The sequence below is a fragment of the Hippocampus comes genome, unplaced genomic scaffold, assembly GCF_001891065.2.
Source record: "Hippocampus comes isolate QL1 unplaced genomic scaffold, H_comes_QL1_v1.1 scaffold100, whole genome shotgun sequence".
NCBI classification, from domain to species: domain Eukaryota; kingdom Metazoa; phylum Chordata; class Actinopteri; order Syngnathiformes; family Syngnathidae; genus Hippocampus; species Hippocampus comes.
In genome coordinates this window covers 594,281-611,957 of record NW_017805282.1, presented here as the reverse complement: position 1 = coordinate 611,957, position 17,677 = coordinate 594,281, and the positions used below count along the sequence as shown (strand labels likewise).

The 17,677-nt window shown below is 46.3% G+C and overlaps 1 protein-coding gene across 2 annotated transcripts in view; it reads right to left on the bottom strand.

The window, feature by feature from the left end:
- The window catches only part of hivep2a (HIVEP zinc finger 2a), a 51,644-nt gene that overhangs the window by 5,003 nt on the left and 28,964 nt on the right, over positions 1-17,677 (bottom strand). For both annotated transcript variants that reach the window (XM_019871452.1, XM_019871453.1), the window contains 10 exons: positions 9,791-9,847; positions 8,032-9,287; positions 6,052-7,826; positions 5,706-5,963; positions 5,346-5,514; positions 4,891-4,969; positions 3,168-4,809; positions 2,942-3,099; positions 807-982; positions 601-702 (listed from right to left, as the gene is read on the bottom strand). In XM_019871452.1, the coding sequence (XP_019727011.1) occupies positions 601-702; positions 807-982; positions 2,942-3,099; positions 3,168-4,809; positions 4,891-4,969; positions 5,346-5,514; positions 5,706-5,963; positions 6,052-7,826; positions 8,032-9,043 (5,371 nt within the window). In that variant the 5' untranslated portion in view covers positions 9,044-9,287; positions 9,791-9,847. The remainder of the gene's footprint in view (positions 1-600; positions 703-806; positions 983-2,941; positions 3,100-3,167; positions 4,810-4,890; positions 4,970-5,345; positions 5,515-5,705; positions 5,964-6,051; positions 7,827-8,031; positions 9,288-9,790; positions 9,848-17,677) is intronic.

Here is a 17,677-nt window from a genome sequence, read left to right as displayed (position 1 = left end):
AAGCATGTTATTTTGCCTCATTCAAATCTTAATTTCTGAATATTTAAATATGTAAACTAAAGTGCAATCACATTCGTAAATGAATGGCTTCTGGTTTTTGAAATGTAAATTACATCATAACTTCTCCTCAGCTGCCGGTTAACCTGGCCGATCTTCGACCCACTTTTCTCCAGATTGTCGCTACGGTTCTACATTTTCTGTTATCTCTTCTATTATTTTCTTCTCTTTTCTTTCTTACCGCTATTTTTAATTTTTATTGTTCGTGACAGGGGTTCACTTTTGCCTGGGGAGTCAAGTTTAGCATTCGCTTCGATGATATCTGGCCCCATCTAGCGTCGTGAATGGGTATAATGTCTAGACCCCGAATATCAGACGACGCACACTTTTTCAGTCTTATTTCAATGCAAACAACACCGTCTTATATTCGGGCCAATACTGTACTTTACTTTTACAACCTCAGTTGGAGTGTCAGGTGCCTAAACTTGTGCAACTTCCAGTGCGCTGGCATTTCTCTCCTCAAAAACATTGGCTAATTTGCTGGGGATAGGTTCCACACCAAAATGTCAATTTGTGACTCGCGAACGGCAAAGTTGTGCTTACCGACATCATCGGCCTCGCCGTCATCCACGGTAGACGTGGACACGCCCAACTCCAGACACTTTTTCAGGTGAGCTTTTGATTTCATGTGCTTGGTCAGATTCCCTGCACAAAGGCACATTGCGTGATGTAAGCCGTTCATTTCTCTTACACAAAAACTGCTCGCTCAGGAAAATTAAATGTTGTCCGACAAAACCTGAAGTGGCTACCTTTGGTCTTGAAGGCAAAGTTGCAGAACTTGCAGACATAGGGCCGCACGTCGGTGTGCGTGCGGATGTGTTTCTTCAGCATGCTGGGTTTCTTGCAGCGAATGCCGCACTCCTCGCAGATGTATTTGCCCCGACCGCGCCCGCGCACGTACACGTAGTCTTCGTTGGACTTGTACCTGTGCAGGGAATACACTAACCGTCACTTACATTCAGAGAAAGTGCACTTTATCTCACAAAATGATTCACCTGATCAAAATACAGAATCACAAACATTATGCGGTCAATGCGACTCAAATCAAAACAATAAAGATTGTGGGGATGTTAGCCGTAAGCTAGCAGACCTTCGTTCAGATGAAATAAGATGTTTTGGTGAAACGTGAGTGTTATCTGGAATATCTGAAAACGTGTATGGCCGTTTGGGAGGGCGAGTGCAGATAAAGTTTTCTGTTCTTTCTTCGGCCATGAAACTTATTTCAAGATCTCCAGCAGCAGGACGCGTGTCACAGAAGGGGAAATTTCCGACTGTTGTTGGTCAAAGTGGAACGCTGGAGAACATCCAGAATGTTCCGACGGCGCCTGACTCATGGAGACACTTCCCGTCCGGCAGGTGACGCCGGCTGTCAGGACCCGGTTGTGTTTGGAAAGAACGAGATGACGCTTGCACAGCTGCGTCCACTTAGAGAATGAAGGAAGACGCCAGCGTCCAAACTGGCGACGGGATAAATGTCCACTGTAACGTCCTTTTTAACACTCGCTTCTTGAGTTACTTTGTTTGCGTCTTTGCTACCCACAAGCATCTTTTGGGCATGAACGAGAATAATTTGACTGTGTGCTGATCTCGTTGCTGATGGAATGTTTCATATTTCCTTCCGTCAAAACAATGTCATTTAAAAAAAAAAAAAGGCAAGCCCGACCTCGGATGTAGATTGACGATTTGCTTTCCAGGGGTCTTCAGTTCACGACAGCTTCTACTGTGGCAACGTAGCCCCAATTTGTATGTTTGTCACTAACCTATGCTAATGGCTGTCAAGTCAAAATTAGCACTTGTATAAAAACATAAAGCATAAAACAATCCAATGGAAAAAAAATGGAAATATAGTGTTATAATACAGCAAACTAGTTCATTGTGTGTTGTAAGTAACCTTGAAATTTCACGTCGGCACCATCCTAAAATGAGGAACCGCCTGTAATATTTTTTACTACCCGTCTGTGACCCACTTGTGGGTTCTGATCCACCAGTTGAGAATCACACCTTAAAAGCAGAATAGCAAGTCGTGACTCATGGAGAATTGTGGACTCGAGTCGTGGTGATGACAACTTCGCCAAAACGCCATCAGACTGCTCAAACTGATGCTTGTTTGATGAAAGTGCTAATGCAGTGGCTAGCAAAACATATGTTAGCATTAGTTTGTGACTCGCTAGGTTGAGGTCAACTTATTTCTTCAAACAGACTGGAGACTAAAGTATATGAATACGTAGTCACACAGTACAGTAAGTCACGCTCAGTTTTAAACGTGTGAAAATAAGAGTTACATCGCTGCCATGGGAACGGATCGCCGTCATAAACCGAGGACCCCAGTGAAAATGGCAGAATGCTCCCAATGCGAATGCGAACACGCTTGTGAGAAAAAGCTTGAGAGTAAAAGAACAATAGCTAGCCAGCTGTCATTTTGAGTGTTTTTGTCCTTGTGATATCTTTAACAGACTTCTTTCTGGCTGACTCACACGGACACAAAGAACAAGCTGTAAAAGACTCTTGTCGAGCTGGAAAAGTGAATAGCTCGCTTTAAACAGATGTCTTTCAAGTTCACTCACAAGTCAGCTTTTTTGCTTTTTGATTTGGGGTTTCGGATCACTTCCTGATCTTTTCCTATCCGTCTGTCCATCATCCGTCCATCCATTCCCATTATCATCACTAGCCAATCCAAGCCGACTTTGAGTGAGAGATGGGGTGGTGTCGGACAAATAAGAGGCGCCAATGAAGCTAATGTGCATGTGTTTGGAATTAGGAGGATAGCTGGAGGTGAACTCCAGACTTGGTCGCCATGCTACATTTTGATATTTCATTTTAAATTCATCACAATAAATTTGAACTTGAGTGAATGAGAGTGATTTGATTGAGGTGTTGAACGCACCCTCCTTCGAAGATCTTGATGCGAGTTGGCTCGGTGGCAGACCGTTTGACCGACACGTCCTTCTCCACACGCTCCTCCTTCGGACGCTCCCACAACGCCACATCCTTCATCTTCCTTCCAAAATGGCTGATGTCAACCGGCATCAGCTCTGGTTTCAGCTGCAGATGGAAAGTGTGTCATTCTCGATTCGTCTCACTCGATAGCTGAATTTGAAATTGGAACATACCTGATCAAACCTGAGCTTCCAGGCAGCAGACGACACCAGCTTGCCTGAACTTGGTGGCGCCATGGCCGCCGTAGTATACAGGAGGTCGATGTTCCTCCGCTGTTTGGACATCAGCAAGGCCAGCGCAGCCTTCGTGCTGAGATTCAGAGGGTTGGGGTTGTAGGAGCTGACACACCAGGAACTGTAGATAGAGCTCCGTGGGTCAGCCTGAGTGCTGTTGGGCTTCGTGTAGTTGAGGAAACACCAGCTGACCCTGCTGTTGGTGCGCAGGCTCGCAAACTGGATAAAGTGCTGGGCATTGGACACCTCAGTGAGCAGCAGAGTCTGTCCCGTTACTCTGGAAACTCCTGGACTTTGGTGGGCCATGACGTTTCCTGGGACTTGACTGGCCGCAGGCAGCTTGGTGGCGTCTTCTGCATCGATGGACGAGATCATGGACTCGGGGCTGGCGCGGTGCTCATCCACATCAAGCTCCACAGGAGAATCTCGGCCACATGACACCGGTGAGGAGTCAGTGATGATCTGGAGAGGAGGAGTGAAACTTTCCGGCCGGGAAACATCAGTCCGGTGATGGGCGGAAGAACGGATGGGAACCGGGATCTTTTTGGGAACAGGGAAGTCTTCCAAGGGAGGAGAAGAGGACATCCTCTCACAATCCTCAGAACCGGGTCCCTCCTCAAGCTTAGTGCTGCCGTCGGTGCCGCTCAGCTCGACAGCACTCAACTCTTTAACCATCAGCCCAAACATCCTTTCCTCCTTAACCCTCTTCTGTTGCTTGGTCTCAATGAAGCGCTCCAAGGAACTACAGGGGGAAAGCATTCTCTTGCCGCCTCCGATGCCAGACCCGGAGGCATCCGTGGTGGATATGGTACCCGACGTCAGCGACAGAGGGATTCCCGTGTTGGGGCCACAAGGTGAAGACTTCAAGTGAGGGGAGTGTAACGTTGTTCCATCTGTCTGTCCCAGGAAGTGAGATAGGTTGAGTCCTGCTCCAATTGGATCTCCTCCAAGCCCTGGAGGTGTTTCACTGACTCTCACAGCGCCATTCGGTGAAGACACGTCGCGGATATTGGCTCTACTTTGTCCGACTAACCCTCTCCTCTGACTGTGAGCTACCAGCTGGCTAACGCTGGTATACATCACGCTGCCGTACGATGGCACGTTAGTTTGGATGCGTACAGGAACCAATAAAGGGAGAGAGATGTGGGAGCCCAGGTTCTGTGTGGCAAAGATGGGTTGGATCTGCTGGAGTGTCCCGGCGGTGCTGTTGGCCATCGACTTAGATGAGAGAGAGGCCAGGTTTTGCTCTTGGAATATGGCAGGGATCATTGGAAAACTTGAAGTGTCTGAATTTCCACTGGGTGGTGGCTGATCTTGGAGCAGCTCTTTATGGAGTGCTGTTTGCCCAGACAAACTATTCGGAGATCGGCTGTGGAGCTTCTGGAGTTGTTGCTGGGCCTGGAGGGTCAGCCGTTGTCTAGAAGCCTGACTGACCTCATGACTCCAGAACAGAGCCGGCTGCTGATAAGAAAGGAACGGAGGAGCATTCGGATGCTGTTGGACGACTTCCCTTTTTATCTCATGACCCGAGTGTTCTCCCTCGGATGAGGATCCTTGGGTCTGGAGGCGATGCTGCAGAGACCTGATACAAAGGAAATATATTTTTGATCAACAAAAAATTTTGTTTTAAAAAGAACACGCAGTCTCCTCTGGAAGCTCTTACCTGCCGCAGTGAGGTTCATCCTGCAGACTGTCCTCACTGATACTCTGCTGGAGGTCATGCTGCTGGTGACCTCCAACACCTGAGGGGAATGGAAGCATGTGTTACTATGACAGAATCACTCAACTCAAGTCACATGACTTGAGTCAGGATTGGTTGCCAATTTTAGGACTTTGGTCTTGCTCGGCTAAAATTTTGATCGACTTGGTGTAACTTTTGAACATTTGAAAAGCTGCCTTTTCAAGATAGTCGGTGTGTTATTAGTTTTGTCCATGAAAGAAAATTTCATTTTTACAAGCTTGGCAACCATGGGGACTTGTTTAATTTTTGCCACAGTAACTTGGGAGTTGCGAGAAACTTGAAGGTTAAGATTTAAGACTTACTCAGGACTTGCGTGTGTGACAAACATCCACATTACTGTGAGGACCCTACAGTCGAATGAGATTTCTACAACTTACCGACAACTATATTGCCACCTCTTTGGGTTCTGCTGCCTAAATTGTTGCTTCTCTGTGGGGGTCCTGTCAGGCCAAGCCACACCCCTTGCTCCACACTCTCCTGTTTGACTGACAGCTCGGATCCTCCTGGTTCTTGGACTACTGCCTCTGGATAAACACTCAAGGAGGCCTGTAGATGATAAGATGTCAAGTGGATGAGCAACTGAGCTCTTGGTTTATCAAAGCACAGTAGTACTTGGACTCGGGTGCCCCAAATTTTTCCGAGCTGTTGCTTTTATGAATAAATTGAGTTAGGAGCAACCAATGAAACTCATAAGTCAAGGTACTACTATAAGTCACCAAGAATGATATTTCCGATACCTGTCGGACAAGAAATCCACGGCGACGTTCCTTCATGGCGGAGGCACTGGTGTACAGCTCCCCCTCTCTGGATGACGATAAGCTTCCGTAGTCGAAAGACTTGCTGCGCATTTCAGGTACCTCTGAGGGAAGTGTGTGTGGCGCTTGTTCCGACGAGGACCTCCTCATTTCCCTGTGCTGCTGGTGGCTGGAATGACCACTGCCGGGCACCGTCAGAAATTCAGATGGTTTGGCTCCTCCACCAGAGACTGCGTCCTCCTGTAGGTTCAGTGCAAAAACAAATGTGTTAATTAATCAATGGCTTTGGACCAGTGTCTTGAACTTACTAGTCTTCACGATGTGGTACCTGTTTAGTGGGTGATGCTGTCTTGAAGCCTTCATCTCTGTCAAAAGACATTGAGAGGGAAGAAGAGTGTGACAGATTGCTCTCCTGACTCGGGCTGCGAGACAGGCTGGTGCAAGTGGACTCAAAACTGGACTCTCCAGACGAATGATCCATGTCTGCAAGACGCAGCCTCTTCTTTTTAGGCGGAAGCTTCTCCGAGGGCATCTGGGAGAGGGTGTCACTCCTCTGTGGCAGTTGGAACTCCTCTACATGCGTCGGATGCTTCTCCAACTCCTTGTCCATTGGAGATTCTGAGTCTTTTTCATCCGTTACCCTGATCTCGGGAACTTGGATGTTGGGCTGGCGGACTAGTTTGTGCGGGATGGAGTAAGGCTGTCCAGGTGAAGCTGCTGCCGATGAAGACGAGAGGGAGGCCAAGTCACTGTCGCTCTGCGGCTGCTGATCCATACTCTCGGTTCTCAGTAGGGCCGACTCTGGACTCAAAGCATCTTCAAAGATATCTGAGTCAGACTGTTCCGAATACTGGCTGGACAGGGCTGAAGGATGATATCCTGACTGCTCAAATGACTCTGACTTTTCAAAGGAATTTGGCCGGCTGAGGGAGTTGGTGTGCTGGATGACTGATATGACATTTCCGGCTGCTTTCCTGCATTCTGAGTCGGTAAACAGAGCTATGTCCTCAGAGCACATGCTTGGACAGGTATCGAAACTGTCTGACTGGCTGTGAGCACTCTGAAGAGAACCCTTGCCTGTCGGGGTGCCTCTGGACCCATCCAAACTAACATAGTCTCCTGACATCTCGACTGAACCACTGCAGCTACTGTCGCAGTGATCAGGACTGTCCTCCTCATCCCCAACACTCTTCTCCTTTCGCCTTTTTCTGGTGGCTATTTCTGACATGCTAACTTTCGTACCATATGGGCTATAGCCAATGGGCTCTGCAGTTCCTGAAGTGCGTTCACTGAGCTTCTTCGAGAGAGATGAAGTGAAATTCTTGGCCACGTGTCCAGAGCCCTCCGCGTCTCCTGTGTGGGCTTCATGGGCTAAAAGTTCAACAGCCGCTTGTCTTTGGAGTCGACGAAGTCCCGGCTGGTAAAAAACATCATCTGACATCATCATCTCGTCAAAGGAATGGCTGCCTCGAATCCCCGGGGGGACACTGAGATTCGGAGGAGAAGATGTTGGCATGGAGTTGCTCCTGATAAGAGGCCCTGAATCTGAAGGAGGTTCCAGAAGTCCTGCACTGCTCTGACTGGGTCCGGTTGGATAAAGTTTGGGATCTCTGGACATTCCCACATCCCCTCGTAAACAGATATGATCCTCAGAGATATTTGCCACTGTGACAAATTGCCGGGATCTGGAGTTGGGTCGGTAGTACCAAGTCCGACCAAACATGATCTCCTCATATGTTTTAACATTCGTATTTGGAGGGCTGATCTGCTGGTCTGCGCTCTCAGAACGTGAAAAGTAGCCTGAGTCTGTGCTGCCTTTGCTGTGAGGACTGAGGTGGTTTAGGGATTGCGTTGCAGTGCAATTGGAATCCAGGCCTTTCTTGTCGTTCAGTTTCTGAGCCAAACGTGGTTTGACTGAAGGGGCGTCATCCAGTGAACGCCCTCTTCTACTGGCAAGCGACGTCAACATGTGGTGGGAACCTTTTATTTCCTGAAAGGATGGACACTCCGTCCCTCTGGACTTGGGAACAATCAAGATAGGCACTTTGATGGAGCCCGCAGGAAGCTCTTCAGCTGAGTCTGCATATGCTGGTTCTGCACCACCTACACACAGTGACAGATAGGCACGAGATCATGTATTTCATTAATGAGAATGGGACTGAAGACCAGCAACACTGTCTATGCCAGAACCGAATATGCTTGAACAGATTCAGAACGTAAAACAGTACAAATGCTTCCATTCAACCTACGTGGATTACCATAACCAGGATGACTGAAAATCGCCAAAGACATAACTAGTCCCGATTACCTGTCGTCTTGTCAGCTTCAAAGGAGATCTGCGTGATGGAGCTGTCTTTGTCTGTCAGTATGGTGGCTCCTTCCACTCCTTCCTCATCCGTATCGGTGCTTTGCTCGCCATCGGAGTGGACTTCGGCTTCACCCCCGGGGGAGCCCTGATCCATGTCGCCGCCACGGGAAACGGCCAGGTCCGAAAAGGGCACTAGTCCGGCCTTGATAGCGTGAGCATGAGATTTGCGATGCTTGTAAAGGTTACTCTTAGTTTTGAAGGAAAAACCGCAGGGCACACAAGGGTACGGCCTCTCGCCGGTGTGCGAGCGAATGTGCTTCTTCAGGACGCTGGGCTTGGCGCAGGCTCGGCCGCAGTAGTAACAAATGTACTTTCCAGGTTTTTTGGGTTTTTGCTCCTTTTTGCCATAACACTCATCTCCTGGGTCAGGGCCCGTCTGGGAATACGGTCCAAAGGAGCTTGGTAAACTTGGAGATTTTTGCCGGGGGAACCTCCCTGCCCCCACTGCGGCTCCTAGGGAGTGAGTGTGTCCCGGGTGTCCCACTGGGCACAGTTCGTCTGATGGCAACTGTCCGGCAAAAGGCCAGGCGTGTGCCTCTAGTCCTGGTTGGGGCTTGGCTCCCGAGTGGAAGCGTTCAGTCTGTGGATGCTGAGGGTACGGTTGACCCAGCTGGTAGGAGTACCCCCCCGGAAATCCCTGAGCCAAGGGTCCCTGAGGGTCTTGAGATGATGGCGGGCCTCCTATTGCCCCGACCAACGAAGGTCCAGATAGCAGCTTCCCAGAATTCCCGGTGATGACGTAATTGTGTTGGGGTGCTAATGCCACGTTGGCATCGCACGGTAAACTCTCACGGTGTCTCGCTGTCGGATCAGCAAAAGTGCTTCGCTTGGCGGTGGCGGAGGGCTCGGACGCCCATTTCCTTTGGAGAGGCATCTTATCCTTGGCGGCGTCCTTGTTTGGGCACTGCTGTCTGCCGCCGCCGCCACCGGCAGCAAACTCACGAGCGTCCATTTGTGAGATGCGGGAAGGAGGCAGGAGAAGGGCAACGGGCACACGACTCCTGGAGGCTTACCGAGTCCCAATGCTGTTGGCCATGTTAACCCAACTTTTGACGGTGGCCATTGCAGAACAAATGGAACAGGAAGTGTAAAACAATAAGTGTGAACTTTAGAACATAACATCAGACATCTCTTCCCATTTCTTCTTTTTTATTTTCTGTCCAGTTCATTTGAAGGAAGACACTTCTACAGCTGATCTGGGGCGGGGACAGAAAAAGAACAAGTGTGAAAAATGTTGTCCCTACCATATTGAAAGAATGTACAGCAAACCCTCGCTATTCACATGAAATTGAGTCAGATCACTTGCTTTTTCACTCTTTCTGAAATGCCCTAATATACCACAAGATGGCATAAAAGCCCTGTCTAATTCTCCCGTCATCTTGTGGCATCTTGTTACCAAGGAACTAGGTTGAAGTGGAAGGATGAACTTCTATAAGACAGGCCAAAGCTATGGCTGATATAAAAATGGTGTTCATGCAGTCACCTCTGTATCACCTCTGCAGTTTTACTTGACACCAATTACGACTTTCTTATGATACAAGGCTTTAGCGCCTTCTTGTGACATTTTAGGGCACAGAAAGGGCACAGAAAAATGTGCCCAACTGAGTTTTTCAGTGAATGCCGTTGGTTCTACAACGGTGAATTTCGAACAGGGAACCTCCAAAGAAGGTGGCAGCTCCCCGCAATCATTAATACTAACTTTTCAAAGTGCTTGTCGATGAGGATCCGCGTCTGCCCCTAAAACGCTCGGTCACACCTGCAACGCAACAAAAGCAACTTGATGAGTTTCATCCGCATTTCATGTCACAAGACAACGCAGCAAAAGACTCACAACATTGTCAACAGCAAACTCCCTGCAAATGTGAGCGTGCGGCTTTGGTTTATTTGATTTAAAAAAAAAAATAATTCTTCCACATCCATCCGTGCTTTTTCTTGGTCCGCCACTTGGCCCGCCCACCTGCCTGCCCACCCTCCCTCCACTCGGTGACTCACTAGTGCACAGTATACCCACGCTGTTCCTAAAAAGACACAAAGACCGATATATAAATAGCTCAGAGGAAGTGACGCGGGAGGATCATTGCAAGCGTGTGTGTGTTTTTGTGTGTGTGCGTGTCCCCCCCCCCACACACACACACACGAGAGAAAGCTGACACCGCAGTACATATTTCGATAACAATGACAAAGGATGCGTCACAGAAAGATGTTCTAACAAAGCACAAATCAGCAGGTCGAATTAAGAGCTTTTAGGCCAATCAAACTCCGACAAACGAGCAACTTGAACTCTTTCCATCCCAGCCATTATGAAAAGAAGAGAGTGTCCCACAATCTAGATCCTTCTGAATGATCGTTCAAGGCTCACAGAATATCGCCTTTTATGCCGAAGTCAACAGATAAATTACCAAACAAAATAAGTTGTGTTTTGACCTCATTCAATTTTTAGCAGTCTGCAGTGAAATTGATTTCACCTAAATCACCCATGCTAATACTTTTTCTCAAACATCTCGGCAGTCCTTTTCTTCGATAAAATACCAACAAGAACAATGTATACGTGCAACATATTTACAATGAAAAAAATTTGACATTTGACAAAATTTACAAACAATTTGCACGCTATTTAGTAGTAGTAGTAGTAGTAGTATTTGGTAGTGTGTGTGCCTGCAGGCATACCATGTGTTTGTGTATGTGCGTACATTACATCATCACCTCTATGTCTACATTTAAATAATCTATCATTTTTTGTGACACGCTTCCTGATGTATTGAATGCAACAAACACTTTGATCAATTACAAGTGGTTTGCAATGGTGGCACTTTTGAGACATGACGGCAATTGACGGTGATGGCACTCCCCATTAGGATTCTAGCTTATGGCATTTCATGTCAACTGCGTTCAGAATTAAAGGGGGGAATTTGTAGGAAGAAACCACCGCAACCGGGAAAGAGGTGATCTTTTGCAAATGTGCAGCAATGTTATTTTTGGACAGCGGTGGCTTCCTCTGTGGTGTCCCCCCATGAACTCCATTCTTGTTCAGTATTTAGCATATTGTAGATTCGTCCACAGCGATGTTGCCATGCGCCAGAGATTTTTGTCAGTCTTTAGCTGACACTCTAGGATTCTTCTTCACCTCTCTGAGCATTCTGTGCTGTGCTCTTTCAGTCATCTTTACAGGACAACCATTCCCAGCTAGAGTAGCAACAGTGTGGAACATTTTCCATTTATAGACAATTTGTCTCACAGTGGACTGATGGACATCAATGCTTTTCGAGATACTTTTGTGGCCCGTGCCAGCTTTATGCATGTCAACAATCCTGAATTGCAGGTCTTCTTTATAGGGCAGGGCAGCTTTACCCAACACCTTCAATCTTATCTCAATGATTGGACTCCAGGTTGCTTGACGCCAATTAGCTCATTAGCCTCAAGGTTGATATATTTTTTCCACTCCGCATTGTGAATGTTTACATTGTTTTAATACAAAAAACATGAAAACATATAATTGTTTGTGTTGTATTAGTTAAAGTGGACTGTTGTCTGTCTATTGTTGCAACTGAGATGAAAATCAGAACACATTTTATGACCAATGTTTGCAGAAATCCAGGTCATTCCGAAGGGTTCACATTTTCTTGCAACTGTAAATGAATGATAGTCATCTTTGCAGTCAGTTATTTTCAAATCGGCACATCAGGGTGCCACATACCAACTGGAATGTGTGGAATTCCAAAGACGGAAAAATTGAAACTGTTTTTGTGTGGCATTGTCGAGAGGTGAAAGGAGAACCTGGAGTGGTCGCCAGTCATTGGCAGGGCTCGTGAGGACAAACGATGGAATGGTTGTTAATGTCAGGGAAACATATCAATCAATACGAGACTGGTCGCCCAGTTAGTGGCACCCAATTGCTCCATGTTCCTAGAAATTGTATCCATTGATTGCTGACCGTCTTTTGGTTTCTCTTGGCTACGTGTGTACATGGTTGGTTCGCTGCTGCTCACAATTGAGAACAAAGAAAGGAAATGAATGGTCTCCAAAATGCACCACTCGGGATAAGATTCATGTGACACACACACACACACACACATTCGTCTTTCTGAGTGTGTTGTCGCACTTATGTGGTCAGACACCGTTTAAATGATTAAAAGGCGTTACTAATGCTTTCCATTCACTGATTAACATCGTTAAACGACAAAGGGGGTGGGGGGGGGGCGGCGATGGCACGAGCCAGCGGGGAGCGTCGGAGGGCGTCTGGCATCACATTCTGGCATCGCCTCTCTTTGGCCCGGACTGGGAATCACTTATTGTTCCACTTCATGTTCCAGTTTGTTCATCTTAGAGTGCGTGTGCGCATGCGCGTGACTAACTCACTAATCATCATGTGGCACACAAAAGCACATTGTCGTGATAGAAATGTCAAGTCAGGTCAAAATTTGCTCCATTTGCTTCCATGATACACACACACACACACACACACACACACACACACACACACACACACACACACACACACACACACACACACACACACTGCGCTTGGTGTCAAAAGTGGCACATCTTCATTTTCGCGCTGGGGCGTTCGGGTTTCACGCCTCTGGCACCCCTGACAATTTGGTGACAGAAAGACGAGAATTTAGACAGGCAAAAAGCGGGTCTAAGTTGTGGCGCAGGTGTCGTAACACAATTGGCAGTCAGACAGATTCTGAGCTGCGTGGTGGATGTCATTGTATTTCACCCATAAATATGACAACAGTCACTCCCTGACACACATTGACACACGATCGGGGAGAGGAAAACAGTCTCCACTGCACAGTAACCAACTTTACATCATCCGCAAGTGAAGATCTTCTTTCAGTTCCTGATAAACATGCCAATCTCCAGCATGGACTTCTTCAAGACTGTGTGCCTCTACTGAATTTGAATTTAATCCTGGAGAACCCAAGAACACTTTTCTTCTTTGGAAAATGATAAAATATACATTAAATGACTGCTATATGTTCACTGAACACCAAAATATATGTTTTTCCAAATATTTAATGCTTTAATCCTAATTTGAGGATTCGGGCCAAATTTGACGCTTTGGGATTTAAGGGTAGCATTTGAGCAGCAGAATTTATAGGGGCCAAATTAGACCCCGTGGGTTCCCCAGGGTGAAAGGGAAGAGGGGAGCAGATTCCAGTGGATGGCAAACAAGTCGGCTGTGTTCCCACCCACAACGGCGCAAACGGCTCTTTCGACCTAAGCCCGTTTACCAAAATACCAAGAGCAAGAGAACTCCGTCCATGCGCACAGTTAGATTGCACTTTGTGCTAGACTTGCACTGGCTGCAAACGGAAGGCCCAACGTGTAATGTTCAGTCAAAGCAGAAAAATGGCGCCACGACGGATTGTCTCTTGAAAACCGCCTCACTCATATCTCAAAGCAAGTTGACAAAAAGGAAACATGTGAATGCTCATCAACAACACGTCACCCTTCTTTGAGGGCCGAATCCGACGCATTATACTTCAGGCCATCTTTGTCCGAACAACGTGTGCTTTTTTTCCCTTTTTTTTTTCCCCTCCTCTTGTGGCTGCAGAATTGTGCCTGTGGCCACTTGGTCTTTGAGGGGAACGTCTCCTCCTGGAGAGGAAAATCAAAACATGGTTGGCAGGAGGAAGACGCTCATCATGACAGTCTGCCAAGCAGGCGCCGGCCTGGCCTCAAATAGGCCAAATGTGCTTTTGAATGGCGTCACTTTCACAAAAGAAAGTGCCAGAGTGTCCAAGTATGGGAGTTGCAAACTGGCTGCAGGAGAGAGGAGCTTCATCACCTTTTTTTTTTCTTTTAATCCTAACACCAATCCAATGAAACTAACGCGGCACATCCCAAAATATCCACAGCAATTGCCTGAAAAATTTGCACGTAATTGAGAAAAAGAAAACAAACAAACAAATTCAGATTTGATTCGTAAAAGTAAGTTGCAAAAGATTAAAAAAAAAAAAATCTTGATTTAACAGGTAGGCGCAAAGGAAGTACAGTGATCCCTCGCTACTTCGCGGTTCGTTTATCGCGGGTTCAGTGCATCGCGGATTTTTTCCAAAAAAATAAATAAATAAATTTTAATACCTGTTTATGTTAATTGGACGCGACTTCGCGGATTTTCGTTTATCGCGGGTGGTTTTGATCCCATTGACCGCGATAAACGAGGGATTACTGTACTGTACTCGCCAGTTTGTCTGTCAAATTCAGATTTGGAAACCACTGCTATGACAAAAAGAAGCCCGTAGATGGCAGTGTTGCATCGCTTTGGATTTGAGATCAGCATAATTCTTGAGACCAAGGTAATTAAGCGGTGAATCTCAGTCTGCCACCTTTATGGGAGCGCTAGATATGAACACGTTGGAAGTTGAGGCCGACACTACAAAAAGAGAATAAAATGTGTATGGTGCAAACAGAGGCAGGTAGCAGTGCGTGTGTGTCTTGATCGTGACAAACCGATGACACCGTTGATGGAGTGATTGAATACCAAACGCATGTAAAAAAAAAAAAAGCCACCAGTGTTGAACTCAAGCCATTTTCTGAGTCAGCTTCAATGACGGCACGTTTCTCAGTGGTGCCTTGAATGTAATCTATATTATGTTGCTGTCATCAAAAGGCGAAATCTTGTTTTTGTCGTCGTCGTCACAAACACAAAAATACATTGGTGTCAAAGTCACTGTTCTGCTTGGTATGTTAAGGAATAATGATTCATTGCAAATTATTTTGTGGGGACTTCAGTTTCAAAATCCTTCCACTTCACCACCGCGATGATGGCAAACATACCCCGAATGAACCCAAATGTTACGTAACCCCCCGCCCCCCCCCAAAAAAAAACAGTCATTAATAAATCACACGAAGCCATATTTTGTTTCAACGCCCGTCTATCAATCAGAATGTGTTACCGTGGAAACGCATGCCACAGGAGAGCCGCAACAAAGAGACACAAATGACACCAGAGAGGAAGAAAAACAAAAAGACGAAGAAAAAAGGAAGACTTGAGCGGGTGCGGGATGAATCGAATGAACTTCATCTGAACTCGGAATGAGCGTACACTTGCGCGGGCGCGCACACGTACACACACTTGACGACTCAAGACTGTACACGGCACAGGTAGGAAGTCGGACTACACGGCTGGATATTTTTGTTTGAGAAATGTCGATGTGAGTGTGTGAGTGGGAGGTGGCAACACTAGCAGCTGTGTGTGTGTGTGTGTGTGTGTGTGTGTGTGTGTGTGTGTGTGTGTGTGTGTGTGTGCGCGCGCGCGCGCGTGTGGGAGTAGGAAGTAGTCGGTGTGCCGAGGTCACAGTTGCCGAGCGCGTGTTATAAAAGCTTCCGTTGCACAATTTGCTCCACTTCACGCCATGTTCCGAGGCGGAAGAGTTATTTCAAATATCTCATGCTCCGTGTTTCACGCAGTGGTCAGCCGACCACCAGGGGGCGCCTTCATGAAGCGCCCTAAATATCGAGCCGGGTCCACCCGGAAAAAAAAAAAAACCTCACGCTGTCCTGATGAGAGCGAATCGTACGGAAGATGATTAGGGCCAATGAAGAAAAAAAAAAACAAGTTTAGAATATATTATATTTATCCAGAATATTGACTTTAAAGCCGTGGTTTGATCTAAAGTCAGAATTCTGAGATAAAAGAGAGAATTTTGCCAAATTTGTCTTTTGTTTTTCTTAATTGGCCCTAATCCTCTTCCGTACTAGAGTCGTGCGGAGAGAACAAAGGAGAGCAAATATTGAAGAGAAGTTCAGCCTCCAAAGGGATCAACATCCGCTTACTGTACTTGCTGATTGCACTCAGGAAAGGCACGTTCACTCACGTTGTCAATTAGCAATCCTTGAAGCCATTTTCTTTGATTATTATTTCGTGCTTATGCTTTCAGAGTTGAAGAAGCTTTATTTTGCTCAGGAAACCTATTTACATTTTCGTTGCCAAAAAATAGTGCAATCCAAATACAGATGTTTTCCTGACAACGAAAAACTGGAATTCATAAATATCAGCACCATATTGATGAAACTAATTAGCATTTTCATTCTGAATCAGGATCATACGGCACCTACATCCGGGTGGGGCCCTCAAGAGATTCAGCTTCGGTACTGTGTGTGTGTGTATGTGTGTGTGTGTGTGTGTGTGTGTGTGTCTTGTTCATCATTGATCATGTGAGAGCATGAACATGTGATGTTCACACACTTATCTAGAACACAAATGGAGACTATTATAAGAAGTCACACTTTCCAGAAAAAAAGGGGCATAAAAGGACAAAATGAAGTCCGAAAAAGGCACAATACCCATCCATCCATTTTCGATGGTGCTGAGCAGGCACATGCACACATTTTTGGGGGGCAAGTGCTCAAGCCCCCCCCCCCAAAAAAAAGGACACCCCGTATTCATACAATCAAGAACAAGAACATTTCGATGTAGTTAGCTCATGTATTGATTTCCGCTAACACAATTAGCGCACATAGGAGGTGAAGGCATGCTCGAGTGGATATAAAAAGTCTACACACCCCGGTTCAAATGGCAGGTTATTGTGATGTCCAAAAATGAGACAAAGAGAAATTATTTTCAAACTTTTTTTTCCAAAAACATCTATGAGGTAAATTGTAATCTGTACAACTTGATTAAAAAAAAAATACGTATAAACATTTCGGGAGAGTGGAAGTAAAAGTAAACAACTGAGAGGACATGGTTGCACAACACAGCTGCTTATAAATGGCGACGTGGTTGCCTTTGCCATCACGCAATTGCGTTCAACCGGAAAACAAAGCTGCCATCTTTTCAAGTACTTCTGAATAACCCCAAATCAATTGCTGCTGAATACAAGTCATGGTCCGGTGAAACCTTTTGCGTCGGAGTCAGCGGAAGGCTTCAAAAAATAAAAATATCTCAAGTAAAAACTAATTGTGGAAAAAAAAAAGATTTTGGAGTAACATTTGCAAATTCTCCCATTATTTGCTTATTCAATGAAATAATTGATGGAATAATAGATTTGTAAAATATTTGACAGCAACAGTGGTTAAAAAAAAAAAAGAGCTCAAACATCTGCTGGGACTTCTGCCCTCCAGTCGAGAGCATTTTAGGTTCACCCGGAAATTTCACCACGAAGGCCGAACTTCTTGAAGAGAAGTCTAGGGCACGGTGAGTCCATATAGGGAGAAAGAGCGGGAGAAAAATGTGCTGCTGCTGCTGCTGCAGCAGCAGGGTGTTGAGATGTAAGTATGATTATGCAACAAGACACAAATGTGGCTTGTTTTCACTTAATAATGTTCCAGGCTTGGAATAACATCCTGCTAGAACGCTGTGCGCGCGATGTGCGTTACGTGCGATCATGTTTTCGCCAACCTGCCAGTTTTTGACGGAGTTTTCACTCACACACAAACACACGCAAGTTGCACTTAAAGAGTCGGAAACACGAAAGAGCACAGCAGCGATTGAGCCCGTTCGAAAAAAAAAAAACGTCCAACTGATTGGACGTGTCGAGTGTAATGTGTCGCGCACGGACCGCATCTGGCGGGTTTCCATTTTGGAGAGCGCGGTCGTGGTGGAGGAAGAGGGGGTGGGCGGTCGGTTGGTTTGGGT